This window comes from Corvus kubaryi, unplaced genomic scaffold (assembly GCF_017639235.1).
Source record: "Corvus kubaryi isolate FWS band 111438036 unplaced genomic scaffold, C.kubaryi_AGA036_p1.0 37347, whole genome shotgun sequence".
NCBI lineage: Eukaryota > Metazoa > Chordata > Aves > Passeriformes > Corvidae > Corvus > Corvus kubaryi.
Genome location: NW_024581113.1, coordinates 259,292 through 280,381, shown reverse-complemented (window position 1 = coordinate 280,381; position 21,090 = coordinate 259,292). Strand labels below are relative to the sequence as shown.

At 42.6% G+C, this 21,090-nt stretch overlaps 1 protein-coding gene across 1 annotated transcript in view; it reads right to left on the bottom strand.

Moving 5' to 3' along the window:
- Positions 1-21,090, bottom strand: part of ABHD12 (abhydrolase domain containing 12, lysophospholipase) — a 38,737-nt gene that overhangs the window by 8,773 nt on the left and 8,874 nt on the right. Inside the window, exons 2-5 of the mRNA XM_042031896.1 lie at positions 9,986-10,110; positions 6,509-6,614; positions 4,266-4,385; positions 1,386-1,416 (exon numbers count right to left, since the gene is read on the bottom strand). Of these exons, the coding sequence (XP_041887830.1) occupies positions 1,386-1,416; positions 4,266-4,385; positions 6,509-6,614; positions 9,986-10,110 (382 nt within the window). The remainder of the gene's footprint in view (positions 1-1,385; positions 1,417-4,265; positions 4,386-6,508; positions 6,615-9,985; positions 10,111-21,090) is intronic.

Below are 21,090 nucleotides of genomic sequence, written 5' to 3'. Positions count from 1 at the left end.
TTACACATTGGATTCCCTGACTGGACATGCAGAACACAAAGTTTCTTTGTGAAAAATCTGGAGTTTCGCTTTACAACGTGATTTTACTGCTAAGATATCATAAACAATCTCGCCTTTTCCAAGCCATTAAAAATTATTTAATCTGTTGAGAGTTCACCTGTCTTCTACACATGTTTGCTATGTGCTGGCTGCATTGAAGGCTTATTAAAAGCACCAGCAAAAAGGACAGCATCCCAAACTGGTTCATCCTGCTGAAATAAACACAAACATGGAGTTTCTGGAGTGGTTCTGCCCAAGTGTGTGTTCCCATGTGAGTAACTGACTGAAAAAGACAAACTAAGCAGCTTGCCTGGATGTTCTCAGAAGCAAAGAATACCAGAGCCAGGAACAGAAAGCTTGGGTTTTGGTAAACTGTGTTCTCTGTACATGTACACACAGAAACACACCAAGCCTGTGAATATTCTGAAGCACTGCTACTCGTGTCCATCAGAATCAAAACCAACTCCTCTGGCTGTCTTGGCCAGCACAAAATGCATCGCAGCACAGGCTGGTTCCCAGAAAAATGACAAAAATAGATCACCATACATGACAGTCTCCTCAACCAATTTTCTGCAACTTAGCTCGTCTTCTTTTTCTTAAAGGAAATTAAGTATCACCTGCCTCCTTGGGGTTGCTAAACACTATTTTCTAAGCAATCTGAATTTAAAAGGCTTTGCAGCAGGGGATCTTGCATTGCATGCAATAAAGCTTTATGAGTGCCAACACTGACACAAATTATAAAGAGAAGAAAAAACAGACCTCTCTGAAATGAACCACAAAAACAATTCTGGCTCTTTTAGAAACATGTGATATGAGACCAAGAAACTGTGTGTGAGAATTTCAGCCAAAAGAGAGTTTAATAAAATAAATTACCCCAAAAGTCATTAGACTAAACACTCAAAGCAACTGAGGCTGTCTGTTCTCACATAACTCACACCATAATACTGCACCTGGGAAATTCATTGGGTTTTCTACAAACCTTCTGCACTTGAGATGGCACCATTCACACACATGCCATGAGTAAAAGAGAAATCCAGTTAATCAATCAAATTGGGGCTGTAATTAAATAAAACTTTAGATTTTTCCCAGAAACGGTGTTGGTTAGCTCACTTGGAGCTGGCAGTTAACAACAGCAAATAAAAGACCCTTCAAACACCTTTGAAGATGGGAGAAGTGTGCTCACAGCTTACAGATCCCTTTTTTCCATACAGGCTGCCTATTTAAAGGACGCTGAGAGCCCCAAGGCCTGTGCCTGTTGGCAGTGGGCTGTTAGGAGCAGTCTTCTCAACTCTGTGCACATCTGATGTGTTAATGCAGTTGTTTGGACACCACAGGCAGCCACTTACCTTGTAGAGCTCCACCCGGTGATCCCCTCCTCTGGCAAGAGTGATTGATGAAGAGAAAAGGAGAGGAAAAAAAAAAAAAACAAAAACCATAAGACAAACCAACCAAATAAAAAGAAACAAACAAGAAAAAAAGCCCCAAACCAACCACATGTGAGCATTTAAGTTTCCAGAAACATATTTCCCAATTGCCTCAGGCAATCTAACAAAAACATGCCAAACATAAGAAACACCATAACTGCTTTGTCACAGGCTTTGAGGAGACAGCCAGGCTTTGTTGAGCTATGCAGGACATAATTTTGAAGTCAACTTCTCCATGTAAATCTCACCTCACAGCAAGAAAAAATGAACTTTTCAACTCACCCTGCTATCTGCCTTTTCCAAAGCCTGTAATACATCCAGAACAGCCTGTCCCTTTTGGCTCTGCATACCCTGAGCTCTTGCCACAAGTGCTGCCCCAGCCAGTAGCCCTGACTCTCCAAAGTGTGATGCCCCCAGCAGAAATCATGACATTAAGCCAAGCAGGTGGCACTTAGATTGTCTCACCTGCCTCCAAGCTCAGGGAAAGAAAGGACATGTTCAAAACAGTGAGCAGAGAAAAGCACAGCTGAACACTGTAAGTCAGTCCAGGGGAAGAAGCTGCTTAATGTATGGGAGGGGGGGGTTATAAATATAAACTGAAACCTAGACAATGGAAAGGAACGTGAAGGCGCCATTACATACCGTAAAATACAGGCACAACATGACATGGCTAATCCACACCCAAACTCTAATCTAGTATTGGTATTAGAGTAAACCTCACTCATGAAAACTCTAAAATTTTCATATTATGACTGGCTTGGTCAGTGCAGCCTCTAAACCAAAATGCCAAATCTCCCTCTAAGGATACATGCACTTGCCAGCCAAAAGCTGTCAGCTCCAACTGTGCTTACAAAATACCTAATGCAGTCAAAAACACTCAGGGCAAAATGCAAGGGGTCGCTTGTAAGTCATTTTGTATCATACAAGCCTGAAGATGATGATCCACTTGCTTGAAAAGTCACCTTTCACATGCACATGTTTGTGCTTTTTCATGCTTTCCTTGAAGTGTAACAGGAATTTTTTCTGAGGTGATCAAGTACGCATAACATTTTTGCCTCAGCCCCAGATCACTCAGGTCAAACCAGGAAGCCAAGGCAGTGCCTTTTACTCATGGTTAATGCAGCCTGCAGCAGTAAAGCAGCCCTTGGACAAGTGACTGAATGGGCAGCACAGAAACAAACATACAGCGATACACATTAAATCTCAGATGGCAAAGCCAAGATAGCTCCAGCTCCTCCAGTGCACAGAGTGAAATGTGAAATATGTAATTGATCCCTAGTTCAGTCCTTTATCTCAGCAGCACTTGGGGGATTTGAGAAGGAAATTTTATCAATATGCACACAGCAGAGATACTGGTCCCAAATGGCCACCATTAAGCTGCAGAATAGCTTCCCTTAGTATCATTTGCTACACCCAATAAAGGCAAAGAACCAAGTGAAGAAGTACTGGCAAAATAATGCTCCAATTTGATTAAACTTTGCCATGCATCAGCACAAGGAGGCAAGGGCAGTTTGCAAAAGAACCATCTGTTCATGCATTTCCTGGGTCGCAGCACACATCTTCCATACCACGCCCTTGTACCAAGAAAAGCACGCTGCTGAGACAAGAATTTGGGTGAAAAATGTTGTGATCTAGAGGCTAGCAAACCTTCACTAGCAGCACAGCTAAAACAGTTTCTTTACATCATGGAACTTGTTTTCCTGCAATTCTTCTGCTTTTGCCATCTATGGGCAGACATCAGCTTCAAAATAATGTGCCATCAAGAAAAAACATGCACTCAAAATTCAGAAGGGTTGATACTCTTTTGTGAAATGCCTGTTTGTAAGGGGAAAGACCATGTTCTAATAGATTAATAAAAGCACTGTAACATGTGGAGATGTGGCAGGAAGAACATGATCCTGAGAAATATCTTCATGCTGCATTAATGGTTTTCAGCATCCAGCAACAAAGTACAGAGAACTGACCTACTGCTTTAGCCAATACAGAGTCAACTATAAAATTACAAATTTTAGAAGTGCTCCTGGTCCAGACAAGTGTCCTGGACAGATGTAATAATGAAACAAGATCAGCACATGACCTTCCTCTTTCCTTCAGATTTTCCTTCCTCAGAATGTGTTAACTACTAAAATAAACTCACAAAAGGAACTGGAAGGTTTATTTAATGCCTGGGAGTCACATATACAGAAGCACTAATACCATCCCATGTCTCAGTTGAGAGACTACTACACTGAAAAGAAATACTTCTCATCACCTGATTTAGGAAGGGTCACAGCCTCCCGGCTTCTAGCAGAGGATACAAGGTAAACTATAATATCAGCTGTCTCTGATAACTGCAATAGATCTATTCCCACACTCAATAAATGGAGAGGGATCATTTCATAAAACATATGTGCCTTCTTTTAAAAGGAGTAAATTTTATTTTGGTTTTAGTCATAAAATAGTTTGGGGTGGAAGAGCCCTTTAAAAGCCATCTAGTCTAAATCCCCTGCAATAAGCAGGGACATCTTCAACTAGATCAGTTTGCTCAGAGCCCCATCCAGCCTGACCTTGAATGTTTCCAGGGATGGGGCAACTACCACCTCTTTGGGCAACCTGTTCCAGTGTTTGACCACCACCCTCATGGTAAACAATTTCTTTTTTATATCTGATCTAAACTGGCCCTCTTTTAGTTTAAAATCACTATCCCTTGTCCTATCACTACAGGCCCTAAGGAGTTTTTTTCCATCTTTCTTAACATGCTGAAGCTGTGACAAGCCAGGAAAACACATCCTGAAACAAAGCCATCAGTGTTTTGTGCCTTACCTTGTTCCCGCATTCCCGTGCAGGTAAAGGATTACAGGATGGCTGGAGCCCAAAGCCTCTTCAAACCACAGCTGGTCCTTCCCTCGGGCATTCTTCCATAAGGCTGCAGGGACCGTGTGCCTGTGTACAGAAGGAAAATCTACACTGTCCTGCTGCTACTCAACACTGGAGTGCCTGCCACTTGAATTCCGAGATTTTCTGATCAGCTCCTTCCCTCAGGATTACACACCTCACGCACATTTTCATAAAACTGTCCTGATTAGCTGACAAATGGCCAAATTTAAAAGGCAGTGGCTACAGTTTTCACCTCCATCACCACTGCCTTCAAAACTTAGGGCTGTGCAAGGCACCAAACTTCAATGGCACAATTACTGAACGTCCTGCTGCTCTGGTGAAAGAATCGCAATTCCTCAGCTTTTATGGAATTTAATTGCTTCAATTAACATACTTATATACCATCAACAAGATTCACCACTAGGTCAGCAGATGTTCAGAATAATCAAAAGCAGTTGGACTTGGAAAGAATGTTCAGTGATTAAGAGACATATCTGACTCCACAGCCAGCCTGAGGAAAAGGAAGGGCCCAGAGACTGAGGAGAAGATCATGTGTTTTGTTTTCAGGCACAAGGTTCTCCAAGGTGGAACATTTTAGCTGAAAAAGTTACAATCTACAAGAGCCAGAAATTTTTAACTCACAGCTGTTCTTCTGTAGATAATGTATCTAGGTGACCTGCTAGAAAGAATTCAACACTGGTGGAACAGAAAGTAGGCAATTAAAACGGATAATTAGAATACAAACACAAAGCAAGTACATGTCCATAACCATCTCAGTTGTTGAGAAGGTGGCTGGCTTCCAGCCATCAGAAGTAACTTAAGTACTCACATGCCTTTTCACCTGAAAGGCAAACAAGCTTGCACCTACCACACCAATCCTCCCCAGATGTAAAGCTCAGAGGGCAAACAGGGGGAAAGCAATGTAAAAAGTCTACTTGCTGGCATGAGCCAGCAGACACCAAGGTCTTGAAGAGGTAAAAAGCCTCAGTAACTGTGAGGCTCAAAAATTCTTCAACTGTTCTGCCCCAAGACTTTTGCGAACTTACAAACAAAGCAGGCTGAGGACTTCATTTCACATGTACACCAAACACAAGACCTTGCACTGGCATTAAAAAGAAAGATTCCAAACTTTTGTGACCATCTCCCATAAATATCAAGACAAATGACAGCCTCTGAATTGCCACAAGCTGGAAGTCGTGTTTTAGTAAAGATACATGGTACACTTGTAAGGGAAACAAAATACAAATACCAAGACTGCAATAAAAACTTATTTAACAGCTTAACAGGCAGAATTTTAATTGTCCAAGTGAAGAATCAAACCATTGTTTGTCAGCATATCCTGGAAAGACTGAAGTTTAAGTTTCTAAGCGTATCTGTCACTAAAATTTACTTAAAGGAAAGGAACTGTCCTAATGGTAATTGTAATATCTCTATCCCATTTAAAGATTATGCACCCTGTGAAGACAAAATCTCTACTGCATTAAAGGACATATCCAAGTTACATACACAACTGAAAACTCCAAATTCTACAGCTTACAGATTGAACATCACTGGCTGTATTAAGGGAACACCCACCCCCTTCCCTCCATACCTGACACGATCCTGGGTAACAAGGAGCTAAAATGAATTGTCCCTACCTGGGACCAGAAAATCATCTTTGTGAGGAAGAAATGACAAATGAGCTCTGACACTGTCACTTGTTTTGTTAAGAGAGTAAACTGTGTGTTCCGTTCTCACCCACTCTCTGAATCTTACATATGTTTTATGCACTGAATTTTCTTCCTCCTACTCCGAACACTTTGATCTGTTTTCCTATCTTCCCCCACGCGTATTTTGCAAAACAAAATATGAATCAGAGTTGAATGACAAAACGTCTAACTCCTTGGGTCTGGTCTGATCTGGAGGCAGGATCTTTGTAGTGATGCAGACCTGTAACCTTTATGATTCCAAATGTTGATGTTTCTCTGAATGCACAGGTTGTCTGACTGTGTTTGTGCATTCCTGATCCGAGCTCAGATGAGCCCCAGAGATTTGCATACTTTTCAACATGAACTCGGTCACTTGGCAGAGGAAAATACAAACATCCACAAATGAGAGCATGCACAGCAAAAAGAATGAATAGGCAACACTGAGAACAAAAAGAAGGATAAAGATGCATGGCACATACTGCACAGAACTGGATTCCTTACCAGACTCCAATGGTTACATCCTCCTCTGGCTGCAAGTAATAATTACAGGTGTGGTTTAAACCTTGATCTTGTGGTCTTTTCAAGTCAATGAAATATGGGACCCTCACTGAAATGAAAAAAAAAAAAAAAAAAAGAAACGTTGTAATTTTAATTTTTACCTTTATTTTCTCACAAAACTGCTTAACCAAGGCACTGGAGAGTTGTATAAACTGGTCCACTGTGCTGGGAAGACCTTTTTGTGTAGAAGGATGAATTGGTTACAGCTGTGATGTAAAACATGAACAGCAAAGAGAGCAAGGTAAGAAGACACAAGCAACCACCAAAAACACAGGGAGCAGGCTATAATTAAGAGAAGGTGGGGGAGACAGACAAAGCTTCCTTTGACAAACATTTAACCATCTCTGTCCAGTCTGAATTACAAATCTCTGCTGCATCAGGGGTGGGTTAGCTGATTTGGATTCAGGCTCTTCCCACAATATGGAGCTCCACTGCAGCAGAACCAGGAAGTCTGTCTCCTTGGGATTTAGTGGTATAGCAATTAACATACCAAAGCTTTTGTGCTACTGACACACAAAGAAACACTGATAATGGTGACAGTCAAATCTCACTTCACTTCCCCTCTAAAAAAAACCATTCAGTTTTACACAAACACAAAACCCAAAGCAGACAACAGCCAATGTCAACCTCACAAATGTGGACCCTCAGACTGCACATCTTTACCTGTTAAGTCCTGCCTGCTCTTGTACATAAGCACATGGAAGAGTCCCAGACAAATGGCACAAAGCACCGGGGACCTGCTGGGTCTCATGAGGGCAGTGGATCCTCAAGAGGATGACAAGCTCTGCAGCCAAGGTCTGCACTGGCACACAGGTCACTTCTAGCAGTGCTCTGACAAAGTTATGCAACTTCTCTGTGCCCTTGTGGTGATTTAACATCACCCAGAAATCCAGGCCTCAGATCCTTTGTATCCCCAACTCCAGAGCCCCAGGGGTTGCCCTCGACTCTCTCCAGGTACCTTTTGCCAGAGACTCCAGGAAGGACCATTCTCCCCAGCTGCAGAGAACATTTTTTACATCCTGTCCTGTCCTGAGTGGTCCAAGGGCTACTGCGTGGGCAGTCTCCTGTTTGATCTGTTCAAAGGCTTGCTTGTTGTTCAGGGCTCCACTTGGAAATCATTCTTCCTCTGTGTCACACGAGACAGGGCTTAGAGTATGACTGTACTCCAAGGTATGCATCCTCCAAAAAACCACAGCACCTGGGAAAGTCTGTGTTTCCTTCTTGCTGGTCACTGGGACATAGCTGCTATTCTGTTGACCATGTCCATTGGAATCTGATGCCATCCATCTTGCCATTTTACTTCTAAAAACTGAATTTCCTGGGTAGGTCACTTGATCTTACTTTGTTTTGTAGCAAAGCTGGCCTTCAGGACAATCTGGATTATTTTCTCCCTCTTCTCAAAACCTTCCTCTGCTGTATTGCCCCAAATGAAGATGTCATCAATATACTGCAAGTGTTCCTGAGCCTCACCCTTTTCCAGTGCAGCCTGGATCAGTCCATGGACCATGGCAGATGGTGGGACAGCGCTTCCACCCCTGGGGCAGGCAATTCCAGGTGTACACCCCTCCAGGTAAAGACAAACTGTGGCCTGCACTCTGCTACTAAAGGAATGAAGAAAACTGCATTTTCTTCTTTAATTTAAATTTCTACTTTAATTTAAATTTTTTAATTCCTTGGGCAGTCATTCCACAGATGAGATGCAGGCCCGTACCAGGGAAGAATTTTTTTTTTCATACAGCTGGAGTTTGGGAACCAAATTGTTCACTCTTTTTCTCCTCCTGTCCACAGCATCACTGCCAATGAGCTGACACATGACACTGGCGTGCTCCACAGGAACTTCCAGCACATGGTTTGTGTACACTGGATGTCATCTGGGTTTATAGGGGATTGCTCCTTCTTTGAATCCTTATAGATCACCTCCAGCACAGCCCATTCTCTCAGGTACTGGATACCTTGCTCCATAGTGTTCCACTTGTCTTGCTGCACTAAAAGGTCATCTGTGCAAAGGTATCTTTCCCTCATGCTTGACAGGAGCCAATTCCAGAGGCTGAGAGTTTTTGGTCTTTTCCCAATACCTGCATCCTGGGACAGGAACCCTAATTGCTTGGCTTTCTTGGAGCAGCCAGGTAACCATGGACTCACCTCACAGCTCACCTGAAGGTAGGGATGGGGTGATTATTTCTGGCCCTGCCTCTTCCTCTGGTTGTGAGGGTCCTGCCTCCTCTTCATCACTCACTACACAAACTGAATTGATCTTGGATTTCTTGTTCTGTACAAGGCTGACTGCTCCTGGCACAGGTTGTCCTCTGGTTCAGCTGCAGCTTGGCCACAGTGCCTGCTGCTCTGCTTTCCTTCCCCTCCCCCTGAGGGTGCTGTCCAGTAATGAGCCGTGTCCAACAATGAGCAGCCAGGGCCTAACACATTGCAGCAACTTCCCCCTCTTTGGAACTGCCACAGCAATTTTCTTCCAAATATTCTGCCACTTTACCAAGGCCTTGTATTTGTTCAGGGGTGAACTTCCAAAACCACTGGAGCAGAATACTCCTTCAAAAGCTGGCCCATTTTCTCCCACTCTCCATGGTACTCATGACTATCCAACCTCCAGGGCAGGTTTCTGGACAACTTCCCTAGGAATCTCTGTCCTGATTCTAAATATGGTGCAGACTGCACTGACTCTAAACATGTTGTAGACCATACTGAGGAAACCTGGCAGACACAGCAACAATAATATGCTACAGGACAATTATTTTGGTCACTTGAGAATCAACAGAGGCAGAACTTCAGGGAGACCTAACAAAGCTCTGCAAAAGCAAACTAAAACCACTGAAACCTGCACTATTCAGGTTACCTAGCTGTCAGTTCTGACAATCAAAGCACAAGAGCTGCCCTCCACATGGTCACACTTCACAGCAACCACAATCCACAGTGTGAGAACATGCAAAGCATGCAATCAAAATTAGAGAAGTTATATAAAAACAATGTATCCATAGTTGGTCCTTCTAGCTTCTACAGTCAGAGGAAGATATTTTTCAAAACTTGATTACAAAACACAAGTGAGGTTTAAATGCAAATTTAGGTTGCTGGATTTAATTTCACTTGCCTGCTGTGTCTTCATGCAACTGTGTTGAACCCTTCAGAAAAACACATCTGACATATTGCACGGTTTTCCTGAAGGAAAAGTCTTTTGGCTGAAAATTGGCTTCAGTCTGGTCACTCTATTTCGATAAAGACATGCTACAACAACCACCAGGGCCGCAGAGAATGCTTTCCAAACCACAGTCTGGGGAAATTTACAACCTGTGAAAGTTCAAGTCCTTCACAAGCTGTTCACATGCAGGGTGAAAGTGAAGGCAAACAAACTGAAGACAAAGGCACTCTTCCCCTTGTCCCCTCACCCACTCACCTGACTGAGTCACTTACCAAAGTTTAGGAAGACCAGCTTTGCCTGGATAGCAGGGCACAGTTTTACTAGAAATGGGATGGCTATGTACATTCCCAGCAACCAGAGTAGTAACTTCCTCAATCGAAACCATAATCCATATCGCCTGTATAAAAGAAAAAAAAATAGAGAAAAACAGAGCTGAATACAGCAGAATTTTTATGGAGCAATTTTCACAACGATCTGTGTGCTTGGTGTTTTTGAAAATCTGGTCATTTACACTTCAAAGAACACCTAATTTTAAACAGTTTGTGTAGCCTCAGTTGTTTGAGAGAAGCAGAAGTAACCAAAATACCAGCTGATGACAGGCAGCTTAGAAAAAGGGAAGAGAAACTCCCTACTGATTACATTTTAAAAAGACTCTGTAACAAGAGCTTTTTTTTCCTGCTGACTTTGTGTAACACATTTCAGAATCTCTAGAATTCATATCGCATGTTCATCTCCAAAAAGCAGCCTCACTGTACTTCCCACTTAGGTCGCTATCAGATTTTGTTCGGTTAGATTTTCACATATTTTGAGGAACTATATGTAATGAGACCAATAAAGTTGCACATGATCTCATGCATGGACTGGAGCAGGTACTCTGCCTTGTCCAGCTAAAAGGGTTCATACCTTTTACCTCTCAATGCCCCAGAAAGCAAGCCATTCTAAGGTATAAAACATAATAAATTTCATAATCTGCAGCATTATTCTCTATGAATCCAGAATAAGTTTGGAACAATAGCCCCAACACTTTATCTCCATTTTCTCGAGTATTTCAATTGGGAATAATAATTTTTAAAAAACAACAAAAAAACACCAAAAAGCTAACAAAACAAACAAACAAACAAACCACCAACAAAAAAACCCAACAAAACCACCAAACCCAAACAAAAAAAAAAATCAACACACAGCAGCTAGTTAAGCAATGTATCTCAAAATTCCCTTTATTGTATCAGAATAACTAGCAAATACACACTCATATGCATGTCTATATATGCACATAGGTTTACATAAAGGCACACTTGCAGTGATTTAGTTGACTAACATTCCATGTGCACTGAGGTTTCTCAGCCAGCCCTGCAATCAAGAACTAAAATTCATAGGAAGCCTTCAGGCGACACAATTTCTGTTGCTTTTCAGCAGACAGTCTTGAGCAAGAATCATGTTCCACGCCAGTGAGCAAACAGTTCTCAGTATTGGGAACTGCAGGCAGCTGAAAGCAGAGAACAATTTTTCCAAAAGGCATGAAATTGTTAATCTCCCATTTGGCAATTCTTGGAGCTGACAACACTGAACTTGCTCTAGACTAGTGCTAAGAGGGTTTAGCCACTGTCAGATAGTTGAAATTGTCAAATAGAGAGCCTAAAGACCTCTTTTTTACACATTTGTACAAGAAATATGAGTGTACAGACAGAACTGGGATGGAAAGAGTTTAATCATGCACCAAAATTTTCAAAATCTCAATAGCTTTTGGAGCCCAAAAGCCAAGACTCTCAGGAACGGTTTTCCAGCACAGCAAAACAGGAGACATTCCAATCTCCCCCACTCAGCTAAGATTTTGGCATGATTAAGGTGCTCACAGGGAATAGGCTATGCTCTTATTAGTCCAAAACCTGCCTTCACCACCCTACTACTTGCCTACAAGTGCCTGTCTGCCTCCTCTCACCCTGGAACCACACTCTGCACTTCAGAAACATGTACTATCAAAATCAAAGCCCTTTTCTTCACAAGCTAAAGCAACTGTCATTTTCCAAGAGGGGGGAAAATACATTCCTAAGACACTGTCACCCAGCTGTAGCTGCAACAAGCCCACGTTGAAAGGTTCAACAGATTTTTATACTTCCCACAGCAAATTTGACAATGAAGAGGTAAAGAACTCCACCAAGGCTTCCAGTGACATTTCCACACCTCAAGCCCAGTTTCCTACAGTGAGAAAAGCAGAAACAGCAGCAGAGGAAATGGTACAAAACAGGGGCTTTAGAAGAACATTAGTGAGTACCAAAGCCTCAGACTGACCCACCTCTGCCCACAACTTTGGGAAAAAACCCCACACAACATTTTGTTTGGGCTAATCACAGCTGATCATTGCTCCCTACTCTCAGCTTAAAGCCAGCTTTCCATAGCCACCCCAACATCAGCACCTACCACCAATTTTCTTAGCTGGAATGGATTTGTGGAAGACAAAGGGAGATCACTAAAGGGTAGCTGGCATTTAACTGCTGAGCAATTGGACTACAACTTAGCTCTCTTCAATGAGAAAAGTGTGTCTTTTTGTCAAAACATTTTGTCTAGTTATTTTTTCACTTCGATCTACTCACATTCATCTCTCCTTATTGGCAAGAAGGGAGTGGTTAAAGCTAAAAGGGGAGGTACCTCATTTTGGAGCATCCACACCTTAAATCAAGACACTCTGTCATCACCACCTTCCCAGTAAAAACCACAGTACAGGTGAGCAGCCAGGAAGGATGGGGCTTTCCAGCAAGTTTTCCTGCCTGGGGCCTAGATCCTGCTGCAGCCAAAAAGAACTCTCCCAGAATAATTTTGCATATGCCAGGATTTCACTTTACAGAATAAAAACCCCACTCGCTTAGGAAGACAACAGAGCCAGGTCTAAACTCCTCCAGGCACAGCCAGAGCACATCAAAACTCGGGCTCTTCAGAGATCTGGGTGGCAAAGCACTTCTCATGGCCCAGCCACAAGCTGGAACCAGGAACAGAAAAACACTGAGGAGGACACTGTCCAAACGCTGTCGGAGCTCAGGAATGATTCCAGTTTCTCCTTTTTGGAGACTGAACTGAGGCATCCCTTTCCTTGCTCCCATGCCCCACGTCAGATGCTAATTAGCAACACGACATTTACACCTCATCTCCAGGGAGATGTCTACTTACAATGTAACCAGGGCAAGCTTTTATCCAGCAGACAGCTTTTCTCCTGATAAAACCGAGTATATGTGCTGAAGTGCAGGCATTATGAAATTACCAGGTAAATCTTCAGTGAGCAATTTAGCTAAATTAAACTCCTCTTGCTCGGTAGAAAAGCTATTTCAGGAAATATATGCCCTGCAAAAGGAAATTTTGGTGTGCTCAGGCAAAAGCAACATACTTGTCACCACTTTTTCACCAGAAAACTCAACAGGTCTTAGTTGGAAAATACAAGTGATGTAGAAAATAAGCAGCTGCAAACTGAAGATATTTAAGAATATCAGAAATTGCTTTTATTGTTCCAGGAAATCAATGTCTAAAAAAACCCCAAAACAACAAAACATCTCACACAACACAAAACACCCAACCCCAAGTCAGCCCAAAATACAACAAAATCCCCGACATCACATTTTCCTCCCTTCATTTACCAAAGGCTTTTGCCCAACATCTGGGTTCTGTCCAAACACAGGCCAAATCTGAAGTAGTTTTTGCTTCGTGCAGTTTCCCAAAGGTAACATGAAAAAGTACATTCTCTCTCCAGACACCCTTAAGTCTGACAGAAGGAAGTCTTTCCTGCAAGGGTGACATCAGAAACAGAAGGTTTTCCTGGTAACTTACAACTGGATGAAGGTCCTACCTTCACTCAGAACAAGCACATTTTGCATTTGGGCACAGCGTGAGTATCTGGCTGGAGAGAAGCTGGGGGTCCTCTCATGACAGCTTCTCCTGAGTGCTGCCCCCTCCTCTCCAGCAAATTTGGGAGGTTTCGTGGACAGTGTCCAACCACCACAATCCTGTGGCATGTTCTGCATCCAGACTCAGATTAGAACAATTTCCCCTGCAGATTATCTGAATTATTTATACACCAGGAGTGTTTTCATTAGCATCCCCTGATCGGCTGTGCTGCCAGGGTGAAAGGGCAGGCCAAGGGTGAAACAAGAGACTACGACAGGTCCCATATCAGAGCTGCAGCAGAGCAAGGACAACATTTATCAGAAACACACACAGGCTGTGCTTGCAGTCCCAAAAGGATCTATAGACAAATGCACCCACAGCCCACGTGGCCTTTGTGATCTGCCTGGGCCAACACTGAAACAAAATGCCCACAGACACCAGAATATGAGGCTCTGTCTGTTCAGTGAATGCTGTCAACTCTGGTGTCCCTTGTGTCCTCAGCTCTTCAAACTGCAAACCAGCAGTGTTCTCCCAGCAGGAATTCAGAGCACAGGATGTGGAAAGCCAAGACCTCGATCACGCAAGGTATCAACTGATCACCGGGTGGCAAAAGTGACTTTAAGGATGGTAGAGGAAAAAATAAAATATATGGCATAACAAGAACACATCTTCCCAGTTTCCTAACAGAAGACATATTTTAAAAAAAAGTCAGTACATTTGTCCCCTCAGACAGGAATCAAGAGCATAACAATGAGGAGGTAAAGACATGAGCAAAAGATTAAAAAAATCTAAGGGCCAAAGGAAATTTAAAGGATTGGGGTGATTTTTTGGGGTAAACAGAGCTGTACCCAAAACAACCTATTCTACAACTTGGAAACTGCAACAGAGTCCCAAGGCACATGGGGGCACAAAGAAACAATACAGCAGCCATGCAAGGGGCAGGACAGCCCACACATCAGGTAAGCCTTCCAGCTTTTCTTGCTGTTTTGAACAAGAGATGGTTTCTAGCCCAGGCAGGATCTTCAAGAGCACTCATCTTTTTCTGCAGAAAGCCTGGAATGTGGTGTTGCACAGGGCTTCCCCTTCTTGCAGGTCCTGAAGGATCATCCAATCTCTTTTTCCTCCACTACCTGAGCCACCCAATCCAATTAAGCTTTTACTTCACTTGTTCCTTGTCAAAAAATCTAAAAAGGAAGAAACCTATCAGCCTTCCAGCTGTGTGAATGCACAGGGACAGCCTCTCAGCTCCTGAATTTGAGTTCACAGGCAGTGTCTCTCCTCACCATCTGGACTTGTTACCAGCAGCTTTTGGACAGCTTGAGCAGCAGCACTCAACATCGTAATTTTCCACTACAAGATTAATATGCATTCTTTACTCTACAGGTTTGCTGCAAAACCTGCTTTATGTGCAGCTCAATGCAAACTGAAAAGATGCTCATGTCCAGGGGTTTGCACCCTCCTGGTTTCTGTGCACAGTGAACAAACCCGCATGGGCAAACAGGCAACCACACAACTCATTTTGGGCTATTTCAGGCACTGCTATACAGAATTCTCAATGAAATCTGCAGCCAACTATTCATTCTGCTTCAATGGAGGTACTGTATAGAGAAAAGGGAGGTTGAATTAAAGAAAATTCACCCAATCCTGAAAACAGATCTTCCCTGAATCCATGAAAGCCAGTGGGAACAGCAGTATCTGCCAGAACCCTTAGCATCTGAGTGACTGATCCCTCCCTTTGGCACTAAGATCCCTTTAACAGGATGAGTTCACTGCAACACAACACAAAGAGAAAAATAAAATCCCCCCAAAGCATCTTGCTATTCTAGGGATTAAGCAAACATCTAAAACAAAAAGTCAAACCCCAATCCTGGCAACGAGACACAAATGTAAAGGCATTGCTCTTCCCCCCCTCCCCAAATTGTTTCATAAAACAACTAAAAATACCATGTACAAAAACTACATGGTAATCTGCATTCTCAGAGAATTTTAGCTTCAACCAATTCTGAAAACTTTTGCTCTTGGAAAGATCTAGAAAATAAGAAAAGTAGCTCCACTAGATTCCTTCGCCATCTCTTACAAAAAGTTCCTTGAAATCTTGAACCTTTGCTCTTTCTGAAGAAATATTCTAATCTCCCTCTCAAAAACTAAACTGCAGTATAGCACTACCCCCCCAGGAAAGAGGCTGGGGGTGCACAAGAAGATGGGAGGGGACACAGCTGGAACAGCTGACCCCAACTGACCAAAGGGATATTCCAGACCATATGGCATCATGGATCAACATACACAGCTGGGGAAAGAAGTAGGAAAGGAGGGATATTTAAAGTGATGGTGCTTGTTTTCCTAAATAATCACTGGACTACTTAAGAAAACAACTACTAGTCTTAAAATGTGATTATTCCAAGCAGCTGCGTGGTGCTGGATTGACAGCTGGGGCTAAAACACAAGTATCACTTATTCAAAATAATGAAGGTACTCTATTGCACAGAGCCATGCAGAACACATTTTTATAAGGATAAAGGACTTCATGATTTTTCAGGCATCCAGCAGTGGAATAAATTGTTACTGACACATGTCATGTCTGTGAAAGACATGATTTGCTTTTTGATGTTTCAACAGACAATCTGATCTTTCAGCTATTGGGACAAGGCAGGGAAGTCTGGGTAACTTACCTGTTCTTTGACAGCTTCTATAATTCAAGTACAAGTCCTTCTGCATATAAACCCAAGCATTAAGAGTTGTTAGATCCGTTATCTGGAAGTATCAGTCAATTAATACGAGGTATAATAGTATTCTATGCCATCAAAAGCACAGAAGATGCAACAGGCAAATTTATACCTGATCCTACAGCTCTCATCACTATAGCATCCAAAATGTTCATCGCTTGACTTAAAATAAGCATTTGAAATCAGGGATGTTTTAGTCATGTCATGGATACATGAACAGGAAAGAGGCTACATGAGATCCCAAGAAGTCACCCAGTCCCTTCTCCTCACCCTAGAAAAGACACACTACCTTAAACAGCTGTCTGCTAAATTCCTCCCACAAACACTTGGCAAACTGCAACAGCCCATGCTTCAGGAACTCCCTCTGCTGACCCAGAGCTGAGCTGAATGGGCTAAAGTTTGCCAGGTTCATGCAACAAATCAGACTAGCTGCCTTCTCACTGAACAGTGATTTATCACAGGAAAAAAAGAGGCTACCAGAATACATCAAAAGCTGAATAACAATTTGCCCCCTAGGCAGAGACAGAAAAAACTACCCAAATCTCAAAATCTGGCTAAAGCTACTAAATGTTCCTATTTGCATCGATGGAAAAGTGGGGGAGAGAGGTGAATAAAGCACTAAGCAAACCTTCTTAAATATTGGCCTTAAAAAACTAGGATGAAGCAAGGTGTCCAAGCCTCCCTCGGCAGAGATCCAGCCCAGGAAAAGCTACAGCACTCCACAGTGCCCACCAGCCTACTTAGTTTGACTGTATCCAAAAGCAAAAATTTGGGATGTTCTGATACTTCTCTTTTAATTAAAAGACAAATTAACAGGAATAATGGGCTTAATAAGGTGGGGGAAAGGCAGCAGATTAAAAGCCTCTGGGTTTTCATTAAAAAAAAACCCTAAATGACAAAAGAAAAGCAACCTGAGTTTTTTGATAATCTTTCAAACATGCAAGCCCTACCTTTGGATATCTCAGAATATTGTGACAGCTTATTTTTTAAACACCACCATCAGTGATGGAAAGTGAAGGTGTCCCAACAGAGGAAAAAGCTCAAACCCCAGAAATTACAAGATGTCAATACACCCATAAAACTTTGAATTGCCTGCCAAATGCTAACAAACAGTTCTAACAATAAAAAACACCACTGGCTACTGAAATTAATTCTTCTTTGCTACTATTATAGAAAAAAAACTTTTTCTTTTCCGATTAGGATGTTGTATGTCTAAAGCACAGCAGAAAGCTACCATAAGCACTAACTTATTTCTCTGTTCATACCAGTATCACAGACAGACCATGACAGCTTCCTACACAGCTCCAGAGAAGTGCTGCATATCAGCAAACAGAACCACAATATTTTGGCTATATGCTAACCAGCACTTTTAGCACCTCACCCCTTATTTCCCATTACAAATGCCCCATCTAACATCCATCAAATCCCTACTGATGCTGCTTTCAGATAGGCCTTCTGGACTTCTATAATCTTTAAAAATCACCCCCACACACATCACTTGCAGTCAGAGTATTTACCTCAGTTCATTTGACAAGCTCTCTATGAGTAAACTATGCAGATTATCCCACCTTCCTTTCACTTCCAGACCTATGCAGCCTGAAGCTGGCACCCGGTTAGTGTGGCCACAAAAAGAAATTCATCATAGAAAAGACCCGACCCTGTATCTGCATTGTAACAGATACATGCAAAAACACATAAAATTAGCTTTTGAAACAAGTAAGTTTGTGGACATGGTTTAGTAGCTGTGGTAGAAACACCTGTGCAAAGGAGGAGCCTCCAGGACCTTTTCTTTCGGCCATGGCATCAGCTTACAGAGATTGTACAACCTCTGCCTTAGACACATTCCTTTCCCCCCCTTTATTGCAAACTATCTATTCCCACAAAGCATCTCCTTTTGCCTGGGGTAAGAGCTTCAGGCAGTGTTGCTCCAACTATCACAATACAGGTGAGGTTTGAAACTTCAGGCTCCCAAATTCCCCCATAGTCCACCACTTCACTACCTCGTTCCCCTCTTACAGCCCAGACTCTTGCAGACTGTTTCTGTGCCTACTTCTGATTAATATCAAGATTAAGCATTAACTTAAAACAATAAACAGCAAGAAGGAAGCCATCTAGCCAGTCATTTGCAAGAATTCAGCTCTGTCTCTCCAAGAGATATAACTGCAAAGTAAAGGAGGGCATCTCAATTAATCGAGTTTTTCAGAAGGGACCATCAAGCTCCAATTACTGAGACCTTCGTAACCACGTTCCAGCTTGGAGAAGAGGGAAAGATCATGGGTAGGACCTGCAAGAATCAAGATCCTGGTGCATCAAGTGGGGGAAATGTGGCATCAGCATTCAGGGTAAGAGGAGAGCACTGCTGATCAGTCGGTCAATAGCACTAAATGCCAGCAAAGGTTATGCCAGGACTCAGAGCGCTGCAGGAAAAAACAAAAACAAGCCCGTGAAGGGAGGGAAAGGCAAGTCAGTGTACAGCATTAATGAGCAGAAATAACAGAGCAGCTTGCAGGTAATGCATGGGCCTTTGTCCATGGAACACGTTTGCAAAAAGCAGAGCAAATGAAGCAAGGGAGGGGAAGGCTCACACAAGCACTTACACACCCCACAGGACAGGGACGTGGGACATACAACTTTTCCCCCTTCAGCACCCCATCCCTTCCCAGTGCCATGGCTTGGGCTCTCCTCTTCACAACCACTCTCTAAGCTGACCACCCTAAAATGCAGTAGTAACACAGCTTGTCTGATTAAATCACTGTGCATTGGCACCTCCTTTGAAGGGCAGGAGCTTGGAACATCAGTCTTGATAACTTACATTCCAGTTGCATGAAACCTACATGTTTCGCAGACCAGGAGACAAGAATGGGCTGAACACTTAGCAATAAACACCAATTTATTTAAAATGTATGCTGACAGCATGGCCTAAGCAGCAACTATGTTACTTCTCAATGCTCTGGTACACTGGTATTAGCATTAGTGTGACTCGTGCGTGGCAAGATTAACCTGAAAGCTACATTTTAAAAAGGAAAGGGCAGATGCTACTGTCATTTTAAGTATGTAGCAAACAATGAATAATTAAACCCTCGGGAACTGAACAATTGACTTTTGGGGATTAGGGTTTTAAGGGTGTTGACTTTTCCTGAATGCATCTTCTGCAACACCGGCATAGTTTGTGCTAAAACCTTTCCAGGACTAACCCTTGTTTAAATTCTAAGAACGTACTTTCTCCAGAGCTCCCCAGCAATGCTGCTGACACTAATCAAATCTGAAGTCACCCACATTAGATTTTAGTCGAGCTTGGCATTGAGATACAACTGCGGTGGCAAGTACATTCTCTCCACAGTGTTTACCGAATTCTTAAGTTTTCCACTCATTTCACAGCTGACAGCTGGTTTATATTAAAGGCACAGCCCTCTCTCTGCTCCATGAGCTGGGGAACAAATTAGCTGTCTGCTAATGAAAGACAAAAAAACAGAACATAAACACCAAAAGACTGAAACAGCACTGGAAGTGAAAAACAGAAGCTTGAGACCAGCCGAGTCTGGTTTTCATTGAAGCAGTAAAGCTCCTTTCTCCCAACCACACTCACCTTCATGGGGACGAGTATGAAGATGCACAAGGTTCAAGAGCAGAACTAATTCAGACACATAATACTCCACCACAGCTCCTAACCTGCATTTAAAGCCACTTGCCTGCTGAATGCATACCATAATTGAGGCAGCACACAGTACAGCCACGCCAAATCCCCCACCACCACTTGTTAACGTGCTGTAAACCTGACAGACTTGCATGCATGTGTTTACCTTGCAGCAAGAACAAGAAACCAGATTCACTCTCTGTTCTCATGGATACATGTGAGGGAACGGATCTGTATTTCCAAGCGGCACAACTTTGTAAGCATGAAATCATCTTTTCACATAGCAGTTCTTGTGAGACAGCCACACAGCCTTGAGAATTACCACCAGCAGCAGCCTCTGTGGCTCTGGCTTCCATCTAAATCACCTGGGCAAAAGATTCATTTGTGTATTGTGGAAATTTTTCCTTTCAAATACATGAAAATGGTCATCTTATACTTCCCAGCTGAAAAAGCTCTACTTTTGCTGGCAGAGATCAGAAGCCATTCCTTCTCAGAAGCCTGAAGAAAAAGAATGTTTTTGTGTTAGCAGTGATACTGCCACCTTTTAGATTCAGAACACATCGTTAGCAATACATTTTGATTACAATAGACCAACTGTTCCCCGTTGGAAGCATACAAGCAAACAAGAACATTAAACAATGCCAAAACATTACATATGCTGACTGTCAGCCCAGCACAGTTACATTCAGCTGGCAGTCACAGTGTCCTCTGTAATTGTGACCCGTTTAAAAAGGGAGGCTTAACAAGCAGTGCATGGCCATAAAACAACAGCCATAGTTAAAGAACAGATGTATGAGCACATACAGAACTGCTGTTGGCCCTGACATACTTTGAACAGGGGGTTTTTCTGCATATAGCCAGGCAGATTAATCTGTTTCTGTGTTCATCTGTGCTTTATTCAGGGATTCCAGCTCTAGCTATCATCTTGTGGAGGAAAGAACTCCAAAACGACAAAGGCTTAAAAAAATTGACAATTAAAACCAAAGCCATTGCTAATACTACAAAACCTTGAAGAGCCGACCCAGAAAACACAAACTCCAAGGTGAAAAGCAGGTGTTGGAGTTTTTACTTAACTGCAGGGAAAAGAAACCAACTCACAGAATATCCTGAGTTGGAAGGGACCCACAAGGATCATTGAGTCCAACTCTGG